The 20,874-nt window shown below is 35.0% G+C and overlaps 1 protein-coding gene and 1 long non-coding RNA gene across 4 annotated transcripts in view; one reads left to right on the forward strand and one right to left on the reverse strand.

The window, feature by feature from the left end:
- Positions 1–1,214: 1,214 nt before the first annotated feature.
- MMADHC (metabolism of cobalamin associated D) lies at positions 1,215–17,955 on the reverse strand. 2 transcript variants are annotated; one of them, XM_010950267.3, is made up of 8 exons: positions 17,860–17,955; positions 17,296–17,354; positions 13,844–13,988; positions 10,849–11,066; positions 8,239–8,344; positions 7,500–7,609; positions 3,264–3,350; positions 1,215–2,338 (listed from the first exon to the last, which is right to left on the reverse strand). In XM_010950267.3, the coding sequence occupies exons 2-8, from the start codon at positions 17,302–17,304 to the stop codon at positions 2,144–2,146; spliced, it is 870 nt and encodes a 289-aa protein (XP_010948569.1). In that variant the 5' UTR covers positions 17,305–17,354; positions 17,860–17,955; the 3' UTR covers positions 1,215–2,143. The 2 variants fall into 2 exon arrangements, with proteins under 2 accessions (XP_010948569.1, XP_010948567.1); XM_010950265.3 differs by having other exon boundaries at positions 7,500–7,630.
- Positions 17,949–20,874, forward strand: part of LOC105065205 (uncharacterized) — a 614,873-nt gene continuing 611,947 nt past the window's right edge. For both annotated transcript variants that reach the window (XR_012506994.1, XR_012506993.1), the window contains exons 1-2: positions 17,949–18,094; positions 20,529–20,742. This is a non-coding gene — a long non-coding RNA (uncharacterized LOC105065205). The remainder of the gene's footprint in view (positions 18,095–20,528; positions 20,743–20,874) is intronic.

Consider the following 20,874-nt stretch of genomic DNA (forward strand, 5'->3'; position numbering starts at 1 on the left):
TACAACAAAAACATAATTTTCAGTGACAGGTCTAAAATCAATTTCAATGGCTCAGCCTTTCTTTAAAAGGTAACAAATTTTTGTCTAAGATGATAATTTTAACAATTCTTTATGAGGTCCTAATCAGATGAATATGATGAAATATACTTGCAATGTCTTCTTACTACAGTACATAATAGTTAACTGTTTTCTACTACTATCAGTAAGAATCCCTTGGGTTATATTTCCCAAACCTAAATCTTGCCATAACATTTCAAGGAAAAAAAAAAATCTCTAACTGGCGGTTACTGCTTCTCATGCTCTTGTTTCTGCAAATTCTGTTAGAAAGCAAGATGTTAAAAGGAGCCCCACCATCATATACCCTATGCCTCATATATTACAGTACATAGCCATAGCCACCTAAAGGGAGGAAGCATCCTTTCCAACCAGTAGATGGAACTCTAGAATTGTTAAAGCAAATGTTGAAATGTCAAAAACAAGGCTCACAGAATGGTGCAAGGTAGGAAATGCTGAATAAGCAACATGCACACTGGAAACGAGTGGTGCAAGGTAGTGGACCAAATAACTTTTTTTTGTGGAGCTATCCTTTGCATTGTAGGATGTTTAGTAGTATCCCTGGCCTGTACCTACTAGATGCCTATAGCACTCCCCTACCCCAAGTTGTGACAATCAAAAATACCTTCAGACATCGCCAGATTTCCCAAGGGGCAAAACTGTTCCAATTCAGAACCACTGAGAAGGCAAAAGCTATGCAAACAAACAGGCGATCTATAATTATGCACAGTAAGGGTTAATCTCACATTGCTGAGTGAAAGAAGCCAAAGTGAAGATCCTATATATGGTTTCACAAATATAAAGCATCAAAACAGACAAAACCAATTTATACTGCAGGGAATCAGGATACTGGCTACTGGTGGGAAGGGCAAGCAAGAAGAGGGAGTGCCTGAAAGACAGTAGGATGAGCCTATGAAATTCCACTAATGTTCAGTCTTGATTTGGGTGCTCCTTACACAGATGAAAATTTGAGTACCTATCCTTCAATAAATATTTTTCAAAATGCTACAGGAAATCACTATTTCATTTTTTTCATAATGAATGAAAAATTGTAGCTTACTGTTTGAATCATAAGCAACACTTATTATCAAGCTACATGTTAACTAAGCAGAGTTTTAAATGGAAATTGTAAACGAAATTAAAAAGTTGATCATCCCGTGTTCATTTAAAAAAACAAGCATTTAATTAAAAAATACAGAAAAATCCATTTTAATTTATTCATTTGGTGAAGTTATTTGTTCATCTGAGATTTATCTCTATATCAACTGATACAAGATTCACAAATCAAAGATGATTCTAAGTTTAAAATGCTGTAAAAACAAGCTCCATCCCACATGAGGTATTTCTGTAGAGTACTGCATTTTCCATCTATTGCTAAAATTGGAGGAATATGATTTAGCAGCTGAGGCACAGTTTTGTCTGAAAATAAACTACATTTACCCGTCTCAACTCAGGAGTTAAGAATTATTTTTTCAGCATGTATACAGATGAGATTGATACTCTTCTGTATGTAAAGATGTAGTATTATTCTTAGTCTTCTTTTCCTGCACATACATTTTTCAAAGTGATACTCAGACGAGTACCAGGACACTTGACAGGTAATAAAGAAAAAAGAAAATAAAAAAAAGTTAAATCTACACTGAATCCAGAATTCTCAATTGTATTTATTTAAAAAAAAAACTTTAAAAAGATAAATATTTTAGTTTCTTAGGAATCTTTAAGAACTATATTTTTAAGATTCTGCAATGAAAAAATACATATCATAACCAAATGTATGATTTATTTTTGGAGAAAATTAAAACAGGTTTTTCCAATAAAGGGGAGAAATAACAATATGAGATCATACCCTGGTCACATGTTAATTAATTTCCACATTCTGTACAATGTGGATGTGCTCAACAAGTATTTAATGATAATATGAATGAACATCTGAAATTTAAAAATCACAAACCACTTGCCAATATTGTGAATTCACAAATGTTGAAATAAATACCTACAAGTAAGTAAATTTTAAAATTTGAAACTTTAACAATGTTTATAGCTCATCCCAAGTGATACAAATCATAGAGCAAATAAATTGCCATTACTGCTAGTTTCCACTTAATTTCTTCATAATTTGGCTGTCTGGTGTTGCATTAGTAAAGATACTTCCCACAACCACATGGGTACCCCAGAGACTGTGACGAATCACTTTACAGCAGCCGAGATCATCAACAGAGAATCCTAAATGCCGATAGCGTTCATCTGTCTCAAAAAGAGTGTTGTTTGTATATGGTCCAAAAAACTGGAGGAAATAAAAAATGAAGTCATATTTTCATTAGCAAGAAAGATAATGGAGTAACAACTTTTATGCAAACATGAACACAGATCAATTTTAATACTCCAAATATTTAGAATAGTTCTTATTAAAAAATAAAAACGTCACGTGCAACACCTAACTGCCCTAACACCTCTTTTCCCCTGCGCATTCTGGAAATATGAAATGAATGATCTAGCAGACTGCTTATTATCTAGAACCATATGCATAACATTACATGACTTTTAAAGATGAAATAAACTTTAAGCAGTCATCTATAGTTCCACCTTTATAATTTTTAGGATAAGGAAACTAAAGCCCAAAGTGAAATTTTCATTTCTAGTACTAAGTCTTATGTGACTTTAATAAACAGTATATACTCCTATTTTAAGATTAAAAAAAATTTATTACTATTTGTAACTGAAAGATATAGCCAGAATTTAAAATGTGACCACAGTAGTGGTTCAGTTACTTTCTTTAAAATGTAACTTTATAAATGCTAATTTCCAAAAAGTTACTTTTCTAAATATTTCTTTACCATCCATATTTCCTTAATTCTAAAAACAGGTGTTTTTCAGTGAAACTACTGATTGCTAATTTTAAACTAATGGACAGTAAACACACTAATTCAGTGTAATTCAAATAATATCTACTAGCAAGGATGGAAAACAATAAACGCTTTTATTATTTTTAATTAAAGAAACTTAGTGATAGAGAAATGACGAGTGATAGAGGTCCCTCAAAGTTATGAATGCAACTGACTCTTGCTACTTCTTCACATAAAACTGTGAGGTTTTAAAAGAGGCTTAAATGATTTAATTTTGCTAAGGTTATAATTATAAACAATTTTAATAAAGATCATTCCTACTTCAAATTATATAATCTGGCTTTCAAAATGTATTTCGTTACTCACTGCCAAACCAGACGATGGGTCAATAAAATCAGCCCAATAGCCTTCTGCCCGAAGAGCATAGCAAATCTCCTTAGCACCGCTGATGAACTGCACAGAAGATGATACAAATATATGCTCAAGACAGCATTGCTACAGACTGTTTTATTTTTCAATACATTTTAAAATAAATCTTTTGCTTCAGATAGAGAATACAGTAAGATTAATAAAAAATTAAAGCTAATGATAAATTAAGACTGTGAAGTCCTAAGATTATTTTCACCAGTTCAAAACACTATTGGTTTATAGAACACTTTCATTTCTTTTAAAAAGTCCAAATTGTTTATTTTTTTCTTCTAACTTATCTCCTATTTTAGAAACTATTTTTACTCACTTCTGTGCTATTAACTCTCAAATTTGGCATGGATTATAAACTGTAATTGCTATTTTTCTCATTAGGGAGATATTAGAAATAAGGTAAGAAAGGGAAAACAAAATAGCCATAATGAAAAGATCTGAGCTACACATTCATTTGAATGAAAGTTGTTTAAACACATGTTCTTGTTTGTGTGTTCTTGAAAAACACATTTATGCACTCACACAGTCATGAAATAATTCTGAAAAGGCACATAAAAATAACAGGATAAATGGATAGATTAGGTACAGAGCTGAACAGGATACTTTTCACTATACACCTCTCTGTATTTTTTGTACAGTATATAAACATTACAGGCCACGAGCATTTATCACCTATTCAAAATCTTGGTCTTAATTCTGAATTCTTATGATGTCTGTATTAGTTTTACCAGAAATCTAAGCAGTGAAATAGACCAGTAACAAATATTAGAACCAGATTAGTATGTTAAGGAAAAAAAAAAAAGGACAGAACATAAATGTTTAAAAGCAAGGGTACAGTTCCATCAAACATGCCACATGCTGAAAACTATAAAACTGACCAAAACTACAAAACTGGTAACTGTTTTTAAACACTGAACAACAGTTAGACAAAACTGTAATCTTTGAGAGAAGGGAAACATAAGGTGATCCCCATATATGCTCTAGTCTTCCGTCTGGGGACACTTCATAGTCATAGGGCAAAGAAGTGGGGCCCAAGCAAAGTAATAGTGTCACTGAGCTGAGGAGGTAGAAAGCAAGAGTTCTGCACTGTTGAAGCACACAGAATTTGTTGGGTAGGGTACTAGAGACGAGGGAGGTGCATGAATGGGGCTCTCAAGTGGTCTGCAGAGCAATTTGCCTTGGTTCAGTAGTGAAGGGTTGAGCTGTACACACACAAGGAGAAATTCCTCAAGGTCTAGCACAGTGCCAGTGGTGAGGCTAAGAGCTGAATGGTGCTATCGGGGTGGTACGGTACTGGGTAACATGAATCTCTAGCCCATCCAGAGTGATGAGACTTCACTAAGCAACTCTGGCATTCAGCTGAGATCCTCGAAAGTCCAAGCCTTAGGCATAAGGGCCACATCCTAAATAAGGGGTTAGCAAGTGACAGCCCGAGGGCCAAATCTGGTTGGCAACCTGTTTGGCATTCAGCTGAGATCCTCGAAAGTCCAAGCCTTAGGCATAAGGGCCACATCCTAAATAAGGGGTTAGCAAGTGACAGCCCGAGGGCCAAATCTGGTTGGCAACCTGTTTGTGTAAACATAGTTTCACTGGAACATACCATGCCTTTTGATCTGTATACTGTGTAGGATTTCTTTAATAATACTAGGGTAGAATTGAGTAGTTGAGACCCTATGACCTGCAAAACCTAAAAATTTACCATCTGGCCCTTCATGGAAAAAGTTGGCTGATTCCTGATATAGAGATATACAACTTAAGCTAGACTATTTTCTCTGAATACAGGCATATCTCACTTTTTTGGACTTCATTTTATTATATTCACAGATCATGTGTTTTTTACAATTTGAAGGTTTGTGGAAACCCTGTGTCCAGCAAGTCTACTTGAGCCATTTTTCCAATAGCATTTGCTCACTTCGTGTCTCTGTGTCACGTTTTGGTAATTCTCTCAGTATTTTAAACTTTTTCATCTATTTTATTTGTTATGATAATCTGTAATTAGTGATCTATACTGATGTTACTACTATGACTCACTATGAAGGCTTAGATGATGGTTAAGATTTTTTAGCAATAAATTATTTTTTAATTAAGGTATCTACTTTTTTTAGGCATAATGCTATTACACACTTAATAGACTACAGTATAGTGAAAATATAACCTTTATATGCACTGGAAAACCAAAAAATTTGTGTGACTCACTTTACTGTGATTTTTGTCTTATTATGATGGTGTGGAACTAAACTTGCAATATCTCCAAGGTATACTTGTACTTTCTTGTAAACTAATGAAAAACATTTAAATATATTGTATTCTTTAGGTTATCTTCATACTTAATACTTACACTTATTCCTGTATTTCATTAATGTTCATAATTCTTAAAAATAAGAAAACTGAATATAGTCTAGAAAAGTCATTAGAATTATGTATCAATTTAATAAAAAAAAATGCCATACACAAAAACTACAAGATAAACAAAACAATTAATTCAAATGTTTGCAAAAGTTAACAAAGAATCCTGAATGATCACAAAATGAACCAGTTTTTCTCTTAAAGTTTTCTTCTCATCAATAGCAAATACTGACATCAACTGGAAAAAACTAGATTAGATTTAAATCACAAAACGTAAAACATCTACTTGGACAGTAAGCTATGTGTGGTTCTAAAATAATCACTAACATATCTAAAATAGGAAAATGTTTTTCTATAGAAAATAAAAGCTTAAGTCATTACAAAATTAAAAATCACATATAAAGTATGTTGCCATTTCAAAACCCTGAAACTGGTTACAGAAAAGCAACTTACAACTATACTAAGGCCAGTATCAAATGAGGCTCTGAATCTTGAACAGATTAAAAATTAGGACTACTGATATATGTGAGTGAGCTCTCTAGCATCTAAATGATAGTGGTAAGTATACATTTACTAATCATTATCTTAATAAAGAAATAGAAAATGTTTATTGAGTTATTGTGTATTTAAATTTCAACTCTCCAAATTCAGATCTTTAAAATCAGAGACAATGTCTTATGCCTCTCTGTAACTTCTTTTAACTAGCATATAACTTGCTCATGATTGTTAATTACTAAATGGAATCTGTTAGTAAAGCTATATGTGAAATATTTAAGTGTGAAGCCATTATCATAAAATACTCTGTTCAATATATAAAATTTTTCTAAGAAGAGAGAACCATACATCCAACCCTAAAGAAAATATAAAGTAATTCCAAATATTATCCTGCATGTAAATTAGTAAAGAGAACTTTTTCAACTATAGTTGGCTAAGGTGTCCAAGTGAGTTAATCTTAACCTGTGACACAGGCAAAAGAAACCGATATAACCGAACATCAAACTCTAGATAAATAATTATATAATTTTAAAATATGACTTTAAATTACCACTTATCATTTCTCAGGTTGATAAAAATGAGAAGTAATGCTAATATCCAGGGTAAGGGTGACAGGATACACACTAGGACAGTCTGTTTTGTTGGCAAATTGGTGGTGTCTATCAAAACGTAAAATGATTCAGCAATTCCCTATTTAGGAATATACAGATATAAATATATGCATAAAAATATATTCACTGCCTGTAATAGCAAAAGTTTGATTTTCAACTTATAAATTACTAAAATTTTTTTAAATAATTAAAAAATTTATGGTTTGCCCATGCAATATGATATTATGCAGATTTTACAAAGAATGAAATATAATCTGTGTAATTCTATAGAAAGGTGTCAAAACTTATCTTCTGGTTAAAAGCAAAGGATGGGAAAATAATGTGGGTATATAACACTACTTTATTATTATTGTACTGTACACTGTTACTGTTTATTCCTTAGAGAAGGCTGAGGTACTTTTCACTTTTTACTTGACATGCTTTACAAAGAGAAGAAGAAAGGAGACATGGAGGGAGAGAAGAGAAGCAGAGAGACAAAGAGAGAGATGGGTACAAAGAGTTAATGTAACTTTTTTGTTTACTGTATTTTCCAAATTTCCTAGAACAGACATAAATTCAAACAAACAAACAAAAACACATGGCATTTTTATTCTCAGAAAACATTAAGTTCTTTAGTACTGAAATACAGAAGTAGAGAATAAAGGCTAGAAAAGACAGCCATCACTTTAAAACACTGGATCATTGGTATTTAAATAGGATCATAAAATTAAAGTGTCAGGAGTTGAATTACCTTTTCTAAGAGCATTTCTCTTTCATTTTCTACCTCCTCGCTCCAAACAGTCATATCATTCTTAGTTTTCTGTGTTACAGTCAGAATCATTAGTTTGTTGGTAGCTGCTTCTGGAAACAGTGATTCAAAATCTATAAATGAAATAAGAATAAAACTCCAGGAAAAAATAATTTGTTTTTTTAAAAAACAAGAAACAGTGCATAAAATACTTTAGAATAATGATTAAGTTAAATTATTATGGTACCCAGTTAGGTTTACAAATGTATATTATTTTTGAACAAGGATGAAATGAATTTAGTTTTTATTTACTTCTGTTCTTATTGGATGAACTGAATTATACTGCCAACAATTCTGAAGAGTAAGTTGGGTTACATGTTGTTGGTTTTGTAATTTAAAAAAAAGATTATTATTAAGGTTTTTCTCAATAGTACTAATATATTAGCTCATGAAATTACAGCTGTAATAATCACCCAGGTGTGGGATGACTTCAGTAAAAGATTTACGAAAAAAGTAATTAAAAATTCTACTATTCCTATCTAATGGCAGCATGAGGTCAGATGTTTGGGGACATGTGAAAGTCTTTATCTTGGCCATGCAGTCATCATTTTCCAGCTACACATGTTAAAATATTAAGTTACAAAGCATTACAATTCCTATGGAGTACATTATTCAACACATTAAAAAATCAGTGACATTATCTAACACACATTAGTATAAAAATATATAAAGCACAACATACCTCTTCGCAGCAATTCTGGACATGTTTGGATTGCACACTCTACTTTGGCACTTTCAAAGTAAGTTTCTGCACTGTTAATTTCTTGCTCAACAGGTGCATCACTACCCTAAGGGGAACAGGAAATAAAAGTAAACAAAATCTGGAGTTCAAATAAAGTATCTTCACTGTTATGAACCTGTTTTCCCTAAAGTGTTTTTAATAATTTTAATCTAGCTGGTGATGGAGGAATAGTGTTTTCTTCAACATTTTCTCTGTGATGAATGTAAGATTTGAAAATTCTAAAAAAAATTTTGAATTAAAAAAGAACATATAAATATACTGATATTCTGAGACAATAGAAGTTGGCTAAGAAACTAAAATGTCATGATTTTGTCTTACAGTGTTACCTCTTCTGATATTTTGTGATATCTAATCATCCTTTCTTCTGTTCTGTAATCTGTAAAATGGGGTAAGAACATTAACTTACAATATAACATGATTAAATATACAGCCTCTCCTATAGGAAGAGCTTAGAGGCTTTTATTCAACTGAAATTTACTGGGTGCCTATTACACATCAGACATTACGACAGAAGAAGGCACAAAAATGGTAAAAAAAATCCAGTCTTCATTCTTAGGTATACAAGAAAAATAGCAACAAATAAATGCAATCCAATATGAAATGTACTGTAGAGTTATGAAGAAAGTGTTCTGGAAGTACAGATGGGGAAGAAACTTGCTTGCTGGGAGAAATCGGGAAAAGGATGAAACAATTTTTGAGCTACATGTTAATTAATGCATGTATCTGATAGGTAAAGAAGAGATGGAATATAGCTGAAGAATTAAGGAGAAAGAAAAAGTCCAGCAAGAGATAATCACAGTGCAAAGGCATGCAATGGTTAAAGAGAATGGTGTAATTTAAAAAAAATGAAAAATGCTGTGATTAGAGTGCAGGAGTAGGAAGTAATGGGAGGTAAGGTAAAGAAGATAAAGGATCAAAACTGTGGAGAGCCATTTATGCCACATCAAGAAAGTCTGACTTTAATCTAAAAGCAGTGAGGAGTATCAAAATCAGATATAAAAAGCTAATGACGTATTACTGTAGGGGATATACAGTAATGAGGAGGAGCAGGTGATAGACCAGCAGCAGCCAATATTTATTGATCACTTAGTGTATACATTCTCACATTTGATCCTCATAGCAACTTTGCAAGCTAGGGATTATTATCCTCATTTTACATATAAAGAAACAGAGGCTCAGAAAAGTTAAATAACTTTCTCAAGGACACAAAATTAAGTAAACAGGAGAGTTAATCTTTGAATACAGATTTATCCTATCTCCATAGTCTATCCAATTATAATGCCTCTAAGAACTGAAGTTAAGACAAGGCAGTTAAATTTTGGCAGTATTAGTGAGAATTGAAAGGACACAAATAATTTAAGAGCTGCTTACAGAGAGGAAGCAATGTAATTCTGTGACTATTTCTGAGAGAAGTTAAGGTTGACACTATAATTTTTGGGACAGGAGGAGGATGACTAAGTCACTTATACTACTAATAATAAGGAAGTAAGAACAAGTTTTGAGAGAAAAAAGGACTAATTCAGTATTAGACATGTAAAATCTGGGGACTTCTGAGATATCCAGATAACGATGTTTGGCAGGCAATTAGTAATATAGGGCTAGAAATGTCAGAAATAGACATAATAAATTAGGAAACATGAAAATGTAGCCTGTAGAGAAAGCCAAGGACTTAAGTGACCAGGGAGCAATTCGCATGAGAAAATCAAGAACAGAAACATTTGGGAGATATCCTATAACTGGTAGACAGAGGAGGAGCCAAGAAGACTGAGAAGAAATTATCTCAGATAAAAATTCAGGGAAAGTCAACTGTGTCCCAGTGTTCGGTTATCCGATATAACCCTTAATTGTGAGGGAATGCCATTTTCAATAATATGGCTTTGATCAAAATCTCAGCCTGAAACTATGCAGAAATATGAAAAATGGTAAAGGATCAGGGGTTTGACAGAAACTCTGAATTGCATCTAACTTTCCATTTGAGTAAGCAATAATGCAATACTAGTTTTACAACTCATTTAAAAAATTCATTATGCAATACCAGTTTAAAAAACTCATTTGGAAAAAAACCTCAGAAATTGTCGTTAAAAAAAACCTATTTAACACTCTTCCTTTTTAGTCTACTATATCTGAAGAATTTCAGAGATCTCCAAATTTTCTTAAGTTTCTAAATGGTTAGAGGAATAAAACTAGTTGGAATTTGGTCCATATATAAATTATAATTATCATTTATAAAAGTGAAAAACAGGAAATCTAAATTTCTAGTAAGTATAGAATTATTTATGTTTGAATAAACAGTTACTTAAACAGATCTTTTTGAAGAACATTTGATTACCTAAGAGACTGCAATCTAAAGTTAAGTGAAAAAATTGTACAGGAAACACTATGTGTAGGACAATGCTGAGTTTTTAAAAGCTATAGATATTCTTTTTGTATATATTGGACTTAGTTTTTTTTATTTAACTTTTTCAATGAAAGTAACATACTCAAAGTTATCAGAAATTATTATAGCATTTAATAATTAGAAAAAAAGAATACATGACATTAACAACTTACCTGAAATTCATTCACATATTGTGCCATTACAAACTCATGTCTTTCACTTGATAAAGGTTCTGCTAGAATATCAGGCAAAGTTTTATTAACCTGGCTTTTCTTCTGTAATGCAGTCCCATTGAGGTGACAATCAAAACCTATGTTCCCAGGAAGCTGGAATCTCTGATCCTGAGGTCCAAATGGTCCCATAGTTTCATCAGGCCATACTGTTCGAGAGCCTGAAGAGAAACAACAAAATGAGTCATTTTCTCCTTAACAGTTAAGTATATTGGTAAACTGAAAGAATATTCTTCTTCTAATTAGGTTTTTACCTAATCAACAGATCTGTGAAGTTTGCTTTCCTATGTGAATATAAAACAGTTTTATGTCATTTCCAAAACATTAATCAAAGCAACCAGTTGTAAGCTCAAAGGTAAGTTTGTTATTAGGAAAGGAGTCAATAAAATACTGTAATCCATACTATGTAATGCTTGATATTCATTAGAAAGAACATGGTAAATCTTTACTGATAATGAACGAAGTCCAGGACATATTACGTTAAAAAAAAAAGCTAAGCCAAAGAATAGCATTTTCACATTTATTTTCTATCCTCATATTTATGTTTTTAAATATAGAGGAAAGATTTGAAAAAAAAAAGATACTAGATTTAATAGTGGTTACCCTTGGGGAGGGGCATTGGCACAAAATATTAATGAACTGGGGAAAAAATATTGTATGAACCCAGTGAGACATAATGCCCTGTTTACCAGCCACACAAATTAATATAGATTAAATACTTATGGAAGAACAGACCACATTACTTTATTCACTTAAAATTTAAAAACATCCTAACGTGAAAAATTTAAAAAGATCCAGAAAAAAAAAATTTAAAAAATCAAACAAAGAAATATTCAGAGAAGAAGTTTTGTTTAGAGAAAGGAAGGGACGACTGCTACAGACTTCTGTTGGCATCAAAAATATAAATACTCTGCCAGAACTGCGTGAAAATCACCATGTCAGTATGGCTGCTCCTAAGTGCTACCATAACCCTCTTCCGTATCTATGACAGACATCACCCATCAGTCATGGAACTTTTTCCCACTGAACCCAGACACTATCACATAATTCTCAACCCAAACACTAGCCCAGTATGTCTCAAACTTTAAGTACTTAAGAATCATCTGAGATCTCACAAAATGTAGATTCTGATTTAGTAGGTCTTGAGTGGGGCTCAAAATTCTTTGTTTCTAAATGTCAGATGATGTTGATGTTATCCTATGCTGGTCTGCAGATCATATTGAGTAACAAGGCTCCAGACACAGCCACTAATGATTGACTAGAGGCAGTTCGCAAGCTAAAACTTACCAGCTATATTTGAACAATAAGGGTTTTAAAGACTCTTCAGATCTGTTTCTTTAAATAAATATCCAATATTAATAGTGGGATTGAGAATATTTTCAAATGTTTACTGGTCATTTAAGTTTTCGCATACAGAAATAGCCTGTTCAGATCCATTTTTGAAATTTTTGTTTGGTTTTCTACTGGGTGGTCTTTTTTCTATTTATCTACAAAAATTCTTTATATAGTTGTCCCTAGGTATTCACAGGGGATTGGTTCCTGGACCCCCTCCAAATACCAAAATCAGCATGTGCTCAAGTCCCTTATATAAAAGGGCACAGTTTAGTTGACATTTGAACAACTCAGGGGTTAGGGGTACTGACTCTGAATGCAGTCAGACACCTGAGTATAATCTGTAGTCAGTTCACTGTATAGTTGCTTCTGTACTGGCAGTTTCATGTCCTCATATTCACTGAACCAAGAACTGTGTAGTACTGTAGTTATTATTGAAAAAAATCTGTGTATAAGTGGACTTGTGCACTTCAAACCCATGTTGTTCAATAGTCAACTGTATGTCCATAAATGTAGCCTACATACAGCCTCCTGTATATTTTAAATCATCTCTAGATTACTTATAATATTTAACACAATGTAAATGATATGTGAATAGTTGCTGGTGTGTGACAAATTCAAGTTTTGTTTTTTGGAACCTTCTGCAATTTTTTTTCCCCAAATATTTTCAATTCCTGATTGGCTGAATCTGAAGATGTAGAACCCAGGAAGAGAGAGGGCCGGCTGTATATCCACAATATAAACCCTTATATTCTGAATAATAAATTCATTTATGATACATATATGTTTAGTCTTCAATTCTTGAAAATTGAGGAGTAATCAGAGATGGAGTTATAAAAGAAAACTGGGGCAAGAAAATCAGGGAAGGCTTTGCATGCCAAAGTGAACTTACATTACGTTTTAAGTAATGTGTTGCATGAAAAAAGGATTCCACGGGCAAACCTTTTAGGATACATTAGGTAAAGTTTCTAAGAGCCTTCCCTTAACATTTTAGTGTGCATTATAAACCTCTAAGATAGGAAGGGCTATGGCAAAAGTATTTCTCAAACTTAACTAATCACAGAACTTTAAAAGAAAATTTTTTATAGACCTTGAACAGTGATCCACAGTTTAAGGATTGTTTAGGAACTGCTACTGAAAGCAGTGGGAGACAGTCAAGGTTTATCAAGGAAGTGACATGATTAAAGTACCTTAGAATGATTATTATGATAGTGGTGTACAAAATGAATTAGAAAAAACAGACTATGATTCAATAAACAGTAGTATAGTAAAAAGTACTAGCTACATTTAAGAAATTCAGCAAAGAATGGCAAGAAGTAGTAATGCAGTTTAGTAGGACCAAAAGATTTGTTTCAGGGAACTGTGTTTTTGAAGATAATTACAAAGAAACTAAAGTTCAAGAAAATAAGTTTTAGAAAACAATATTCACTCTTTTTTTAAATATTGTAGATTTCTGGTATATTTAGGCAGAGCCCTGATTTTATTTTCAATGGGATAAACTAAACTTTAGAAAAATCAGTAAAACCTCAGGAAGAAATATTACAGGAAACACACCTCAAAATGTTATGAAACAATTATAAGTAAAGTAATAATAACTTTTACTTACATATATCTGGAGGTGCAGTGGCCACATGAGACTCATCAGAACCTGAAGATCCTGCAGTTGAAAAGGCTCTGGGATTGACAACCCTTTTAACTAAAGAGCAAAATCCTGGGAGATAGGAAACCAGTCTGGCTCTGTTACAGAGCACCTAAGAATGACACAAAAATCAAAATTATTCAGGATATAAACGTTATACTGACACAGACAATCTCTGGCAAATTCTCATATTGCAATGTATCTTCTAAAATCAACATTTATTCTACTATTATTGAGCACCTACCACATGACAAGATCATGCATATTTATAATTTTAAACATTTATATTTTAAAAAATAAACAGGAATATTAAAAAAGCAAATGTGAAGTTACCATGGCTAAAAATATATGGCTTTTCCAACAAACACCAGAATCAAGAGTGCCACACAAAGAGAAAAGAAACCTCTAAAAGGTGCCCTACTTAGCAACAACACTAAAAAGGTAGCACAACTATTAAGATTCTTCTATTCTCAAAATAAAGAACTCTCAAAATCTTTCCTAGGACCACAATCTACTTTCTAACTCTTCTCTTCTTTTACTGCTACAAATTGTACTAGTTTATCTCCCCTGTCATTTTTCCTTTTGGTTTTATGGCAATGTTCACTTTCCTCCATTTTAGCACACACCTTTGTGATACATTTTCTGCTTCTCTGTCCATTTCCTAGACTCTTGAGGTCAGTTACCATGGATGAATAAATCTTTCATGCATAAACTTTCATCAAAAATACCTGGGTCAGAATAATTTAATGCCTCCTATCTGTTTCAGTGAATGAAGTTTGACTGCAACATTGCCACACCCATTTATTTCTGTATTGTCTATGGCTGCTTTCATGTCCTTATGGCGGAGTTAAGTCGTTGCACAGAGACTCTGTGGCTTACAAATCCTAAAATATTTGCTATTTGGTCCTTTAAAAAAAAATGCTGACTCTTAGATTAGTGAAAAACATCTAAGAACAAACACTGTATCACCTGTCAAATGCTATTAAAAGATTTGAAAAATTAAGAGATTCTTGAGGGAACAGGAAAAAGTTTCATGGAGGATACACTAAGTTTTGAAGTAACAGCAGAAATTTGCCAGGGAAAGGGGCATTTCAGTGAGTCACTTTCAGGAACAAAGGTGTGGAGTCATAAAAGATATATTCAGAAAACTGACAAGTTCACTGAAGGTAGATATAATAAGGTAATATAGTGCAAAACAGGCTTCAGAGTTAACTTGTGGGCAACTGTAACAGGCTTTATACCTGATGCAGACAGTAAAGGTCCTATAAAATGAAGATAACAACTCAGAATTTTAATCTGTAGGCAGGGAGGAACAGAGTTAAGCTGATAAAATTAAAGGATGTGTTAAGGAATGTACCACTAAGGGCAGCATAGAGAATGGACTGGAGTGGGATTAGAGTGGTGTGAAAACTAATTACCAGGACGTTGAAACAGTCTAGGCATTTAATACTTTACAACCATTCTTTTTCCAGTTCATACAGTATTCTGAAATCCAACCCGTGTGTACTTTATGACTTTATTTCTCATGCTAAGTGCAAAAAAAATCCTAACTGGTCTTTCTACATCTCTGACATAATTTCTTTCAATTTTACCCTTCCTTCCCTTATTCCACTCTTAAGCCACATAGCAATATCTACTCAACATTTCCCATATTTCTCTGCCTTCTTTTAAACTGCCACAATAATTCTTCTGCTAAAACACCCTTTTCCCTCTCCTTCTAGGCCTGGCAAATTCCAACTCTTTCTTCTAGATCCAGAAAAACAGAACCTCCCTGTTTCCAGAGCATTCTGCCCACCTCAAAATTCAAGCATCCTTCCTTGGGTCTGTACCCAACCTGCTCAAAGAGACAAAAATGGTAATTTTAAGTGGTATATAGAAATTTGAATTGGATATCCACATCGAGCAATTGTGATATCTCACACAAAAGAGGCAGATTTTTGGCTGTTCTTAAAAACTCTTAAGATCTGGTGGCACTGGATTCACATTCCCAAATGACATTAGTTGGCAACACATTAGTTGGTAACTGGCAGAAACGAGTTACTTCAGTTTGTACAAGTCCCCACCACGGCCTCTTAATTTACCTGTCTAGCTGCTGAAGCATGGACCTTTCTGACCCTTGCTGTACATGCTAACTGAATTGTTAAAGACACATATACCTGCATATTTAATTACCAAAATACATTCAGTGTTTACAACGCATATAAACTAACATAAATTTTTAAAAGTATATTTGAATATTATTTTATGTAAAATTCTAACAATAAAGAATTAAAAAAGTATATTTCAAAATATTCATCTTACTGATCTAATTTATTCATTCAAATCAAAATAGAGCCAATTCAAATATTAACATACTAATCTCATTCCTTTGAGGGCAGCAGCACATACTTCTTTCACAACATTTCCTTCCTATGATTATGGCTAGGTAAAAATTCAGCTTAAAACATAGGCTAGACTAGTGGTCAATTTTTATGACTTGGTCTATGGTCTCACCATTAGACTATTACTTAACAGGAATACTCTCCAGGCTAACTGTTGCCATATCCATATCAGTCTTCCCAACACACTGCTCTAATTAAACCACCAAAATACAAAGAATAAAGTCCAAACTACTGAGTTTGGCATTCAAGACTGTTACTTGATCCCAAATAAACCAGCCAACCTTATTTTCCACTAAAGTCTTTCACACATCTAACATTCAGGAGAACAGAACCTACATCTTGATTTTTGAAACGGAGGATGAATATATCTCTTGTCTTCCCCACGCAAACCTCAGATGACCTAAATCCCACCCATCTTTCAAAACCAAAACTAAATGCTTCTCTGATTAAGTGAACCAAAACCCCTCCTTTTCCTCTCCACAAAGCTCTGAATCTGCATTGTGCCTTTGTGTAGCTTTTATGAAATTATCAGCCTCTACTTTTATGGTAACTGTTTTCATATGTCTCATGCCTCCTACTATATGAACTCTTTACGGCAAGTAATTACTGGACAGTCACTATGAATAATCTCTCTTGCTCTCATTTTGTAGTATTTGGAAGGCTACTTCCTATACTGAAACGGCTCCAAACCTCCAGTTTACCTAACCAAAAAAATAGAACACAGCTTAAAAAATAGATTCTAAATACTTCCTGAAATAATGTACTTTAAAAATATTAAAAAAGGATGCTGGCACTGAATTTATTTCTAAAAACGTATATGTAGAAATAAACGTGTAATTAGAAATATGTTTGTGTTCAAACTGTCTTCAAACCGTATTCACCTAATTTCACACCCATTACGTCCCTTGACATTTTTGATACTCAATATGAAACATTATGCCACCAATGACATTAGAATTAAACCCGTCCCTCCATTTTCTAACAAGTTCCCAAACTACTTTATTACTATACTGCTTCTTAAGAGACTAATTTACTCACATTGGCCATTTCTGGCAGCAAAGCAGACGCAAAATATCTTTCCTTTTGTTAAGTTATTCCTGGGAAAGGACAAAACAAAACAGGCCGGTGACGGATTAAGCTCTAACAGGAGACCGGTCGCTAACGTCCACCATCGCCTACTGTGGGTCCCTCCACCACGATAGGACCAAGTCCAGGTTCTCCCCGGACCCCACAGAGACCAGAACTCGCCCCCTGCCCCCATGAGGCACACAGGTCGCTGCCCAGCGGAGGCCGTGCAGCTCTGAGCCCTCCCGGTGTGTGTCCGCAGAAAACAACCCGGACTAGACTGGGGCGGGGAAGGAGGAGCCGTCCAGCGGGTTGGAGTCCTGAGGCTCGAAAGTAGGCACTTAGGCCTGACGACAGCTCTAAACAAAGGTTCGAGCACAGCTGGAAGATGAGAAAGCGAAAAAGATCCGAGGGACAGAGTGACAGGACGACTGGGGACAGCGACAGGGGCCCTGTGGGAATAGGGGCAACACCGAGAGCTGTGGCCCATAGATGGGCGAATTTGGAGGGGCTAACGCGGGCGGAAACCATCCGTACCAGTCACCGCCGCCGCCTCCAGCCGTTCCAGACCCTGAATCTTCCCGTCTTCAAAATGGCGGCGCGTCGGCAGGAGGGGCAGCGTCTACGCTGGCAGTGGCCAGACTGAAGGAGTTGCTGCCGAGCACATCGATGGGAAGGAGCGTCGAAACACTGATGCGCACGCGCACGGTAGGCCCCCGTAGAGCCGCCGTTCCATTGGCTACGACGTGCGAGGAGAAAAGCTGACGTGCAGGTGAGTTAGCGGGTTGGAGTCGAGGGCTGCTCAGCTGCGTTTAGACAGTCATTTAATTTCGTTTATTAACTCATTAATGTATTTGAAAGCCTCTTCTCTCCCCAACTTCTTACTGCCCCCGAGAGGTAGTCTTCTGTTCTTTGTATCGTAGTTTTTTATTTTTCGCTGTTTCTGAGATACGTTTTTCTCTTTGTGTACTAGGCCCTTAATAGGCCCAATAAGTATACACCACACGACTTATTTATAAACACTATATCATTTTCACTTGTCGGTTACATTTTTTAAGAGTTAACTGAAATCCATACTTTATTCATACTGATATTTTCAGTCAGGTTGGGCACGTTACTTAGTCACTATGCTTTTGGTTTCCTCAGTTCTAAAATGGGGATGATAATAATGCCCAACTCAGATGGTTTGTGAACATTAAGTCAGCCCCTGTACACCTAACCTTTGTATAGCAGCGCGTGCGTCCACATACACGCTCACGCGTCCACACACAGCTCACGGCTTGGGAGTCACAGAGGCTTCTGAGGAAAACTGCTGAGCTGAGTGTTGAACTTACTTACAACTCGTCATTTTTTCATGCCTCATAATTTCTCTTTCAATTTGGCTTATTTGTCCAGGTTATATAACAGGATTTCTGGTTGAATGATGATGGTAAGCTTTTTGAGACTGGGGACCATATTTATTCATCTTTGCCATGATAGGAAATCATCTATCAAGTAGTGGTGGAGATGAGAGGAGCCAGTGATCAGCAGAATGGCAGGAGGCTGTCAGGAATAACTTCATAGCAGAGGTGATGCTTGAACTGTGTTTTGAAAGATGAGTAATTGTTTGCCTGAATGCCAAGAAAAGACATGAGAGGGGTGAAGACATTTCAGTCAAAGGAAGCAGTGTGGACAGAGATATGGAATCCAAAACACTGTGGCAACTGGGAAGATCCACAGGTAACCAGTTGTGTTGGAGGTAGACAGGGGCCAGATCGTTGTCAGCCTTCAGTGCAGAACCTAAGATAAATGTAATCCTGGAAGCAATGAGACACAACTGGGCAGGTTTAAGCAGAGTTCCGGCGTTACAAGATTTGTGTCTCGAAAAAATCCTTGGGCTTCAGTACCGAGGATAGGTTGGAAGGATGTGGAATTGGAATTAGATCAAGTGGTTAGGAGACTACTTCCGTGTCCATAAGAAAGAACGTGAAAGCCTGAATTAAAGACAGAGGGGAAGCTGAGGAATTGATACCACATAGCTATCCGTTAGTTGCAGATGAGGCAAAGGACAAGTTGAAGATGAGTCCTACATTTTTGAGTTAAGATGTTGGTGAATGGGATTGCTTTTGCTGAGGTTGGGAATCCAGTAATATTAATTTGTGGAATGTATGCTCTGTGGTGGTGCTTGGGTAGGGATTTTCCCATTGCCTATTTTCATTCTTATAGCAATCCAGAAAATGGAGATATTATCTTCATGTTAAATACGCAGAAATTAAAGCACAAATAGCTTGCATATATTACTGATGCTTCCAGGGCTGGATTTAAATCTAGGTTTGATAGGTTTAAAATTAGTGTTTTCTTTCGCATAGACGGTTGTCTCCTAGGAGGAAAACAGATTTTAGGGGAAAGATAATGAGTTTGGTTTGGGATGTGTGTTTTAAGATGCCTGATTGGCATTCATATAGTGTTGTCAATAAGTTATTTGATAGTAGGCCTATTGCTTAGGAAGGTGGTTTATGTGGGAGACAAAGATTTGAGGGTCATTGACATATGGATAACAGTTAAAGCCACAGGAATGCCTCAGCTTGGAGTTCAACAATGGGCTTTAAGGCAGGAAGGTCTGTGAAACTCCTGAAAATGTATGCAAATTTTTGTATATTTGTTAGCAGATCCTTTTTTCTCCCCTAGGGAGGGGAGAGCTTCTTCAGATTCATAAAGGAGTTCATGATTCTGAAAAGATCAAGAACCACTAGTGTAGAGTATAAAAGAAAAAGGGTTAAAGTTGGAAGACTAGGACATTTTAAAGGGTTAACAGAAGAAGAAAAAACTAGTAATGGAGACTGAAGTTTCAGTTGGAAGCTAAAAGGAAATCAGAAGAGAGTATTCTAGATATCAAGAAGATAATTGTGTTTTTGTGCTATTAGATGCTACAAAAAGGTGTTATTGAGGACCACAAGCTATCTTTTGTATTTGATAACTAGGGCGATGATGACTTTGCCAGAGGAGTTTTAGTGGAATGGTAGGGGGATGGAATTTTGAAAACTGTGGGTATTCAAAGGATGAAACATAGCCCCTTGAGGGAAGTGACTTTATCTGTTTCTTCACTGTATTCCTGCCCTGGAGAGGTGATCAATAATATTTGTTGAATGTTGAACAAATGAAGAAGTGGTGACCATTAACAACCAGCTACCATTAGTAATAGCTGCTTTTTATTGTTCTGTTTCCAGCCTCCATACCTTGATAGCAGTTATCCACCCAACAACTGGGCTGGGGAGCAGTCGTGTCTACATTGCCTAAATGAAGAAACTGTGACTCAGAGAGGCTAAGTAAAATGCCCAGTGCTGTACAACTTCAGGCAGTGAGATTCACACTTGGATTTGTGTGGCTCCAAAATCTCAATTCCTTCTGGGACAATAAAACAAAGGAGAAGAAGAGAGAGCGGTGAGCATGTGTCTCTCAGCTGCTGTTCCAGTTTTCCTTTATCTGTTTGCCTTCTTCCTTTCACTCTCTCCTGGATTGTTCTTATTCTTCAGAGATAAAGCAGGGCCTTTATAGAACTATGAAGATTGATCA

Source organism: Camelus bactrianus, chromosome 5 (assembly GCF_048773025.1).
Source record: "Camelus bactrianus isolate YW-2024 breed Bactrian camel chromosome 5, ASM4877302v1, whole genome shotgun sequence".
NCBI classification, from domain to species: Eukaryota; Metazoa; Chordata; class Mammalia; order Artiodactyla; family Camelidae; genus Camelus; species Camelus bactrianus.

Coding starts and splice junctions, on each gene's coding strand:
- MMADHC (XM_010950265.3), bottom strand. Junction 8,345..10,848: donor AATATGTGAATGAATTTCAG/GTAAGTTGTTAA, acceptor TGTTCCCCTTAG/GGTAGTGATGCACCTGTTGA. Junction 7,631..8,238: donor TCCAGAATTGCTGCGAAGAG/GTATGTTGTGCT, acceptor TTTCATTTATAG/ATTTTGAATCACTGTTTCCA.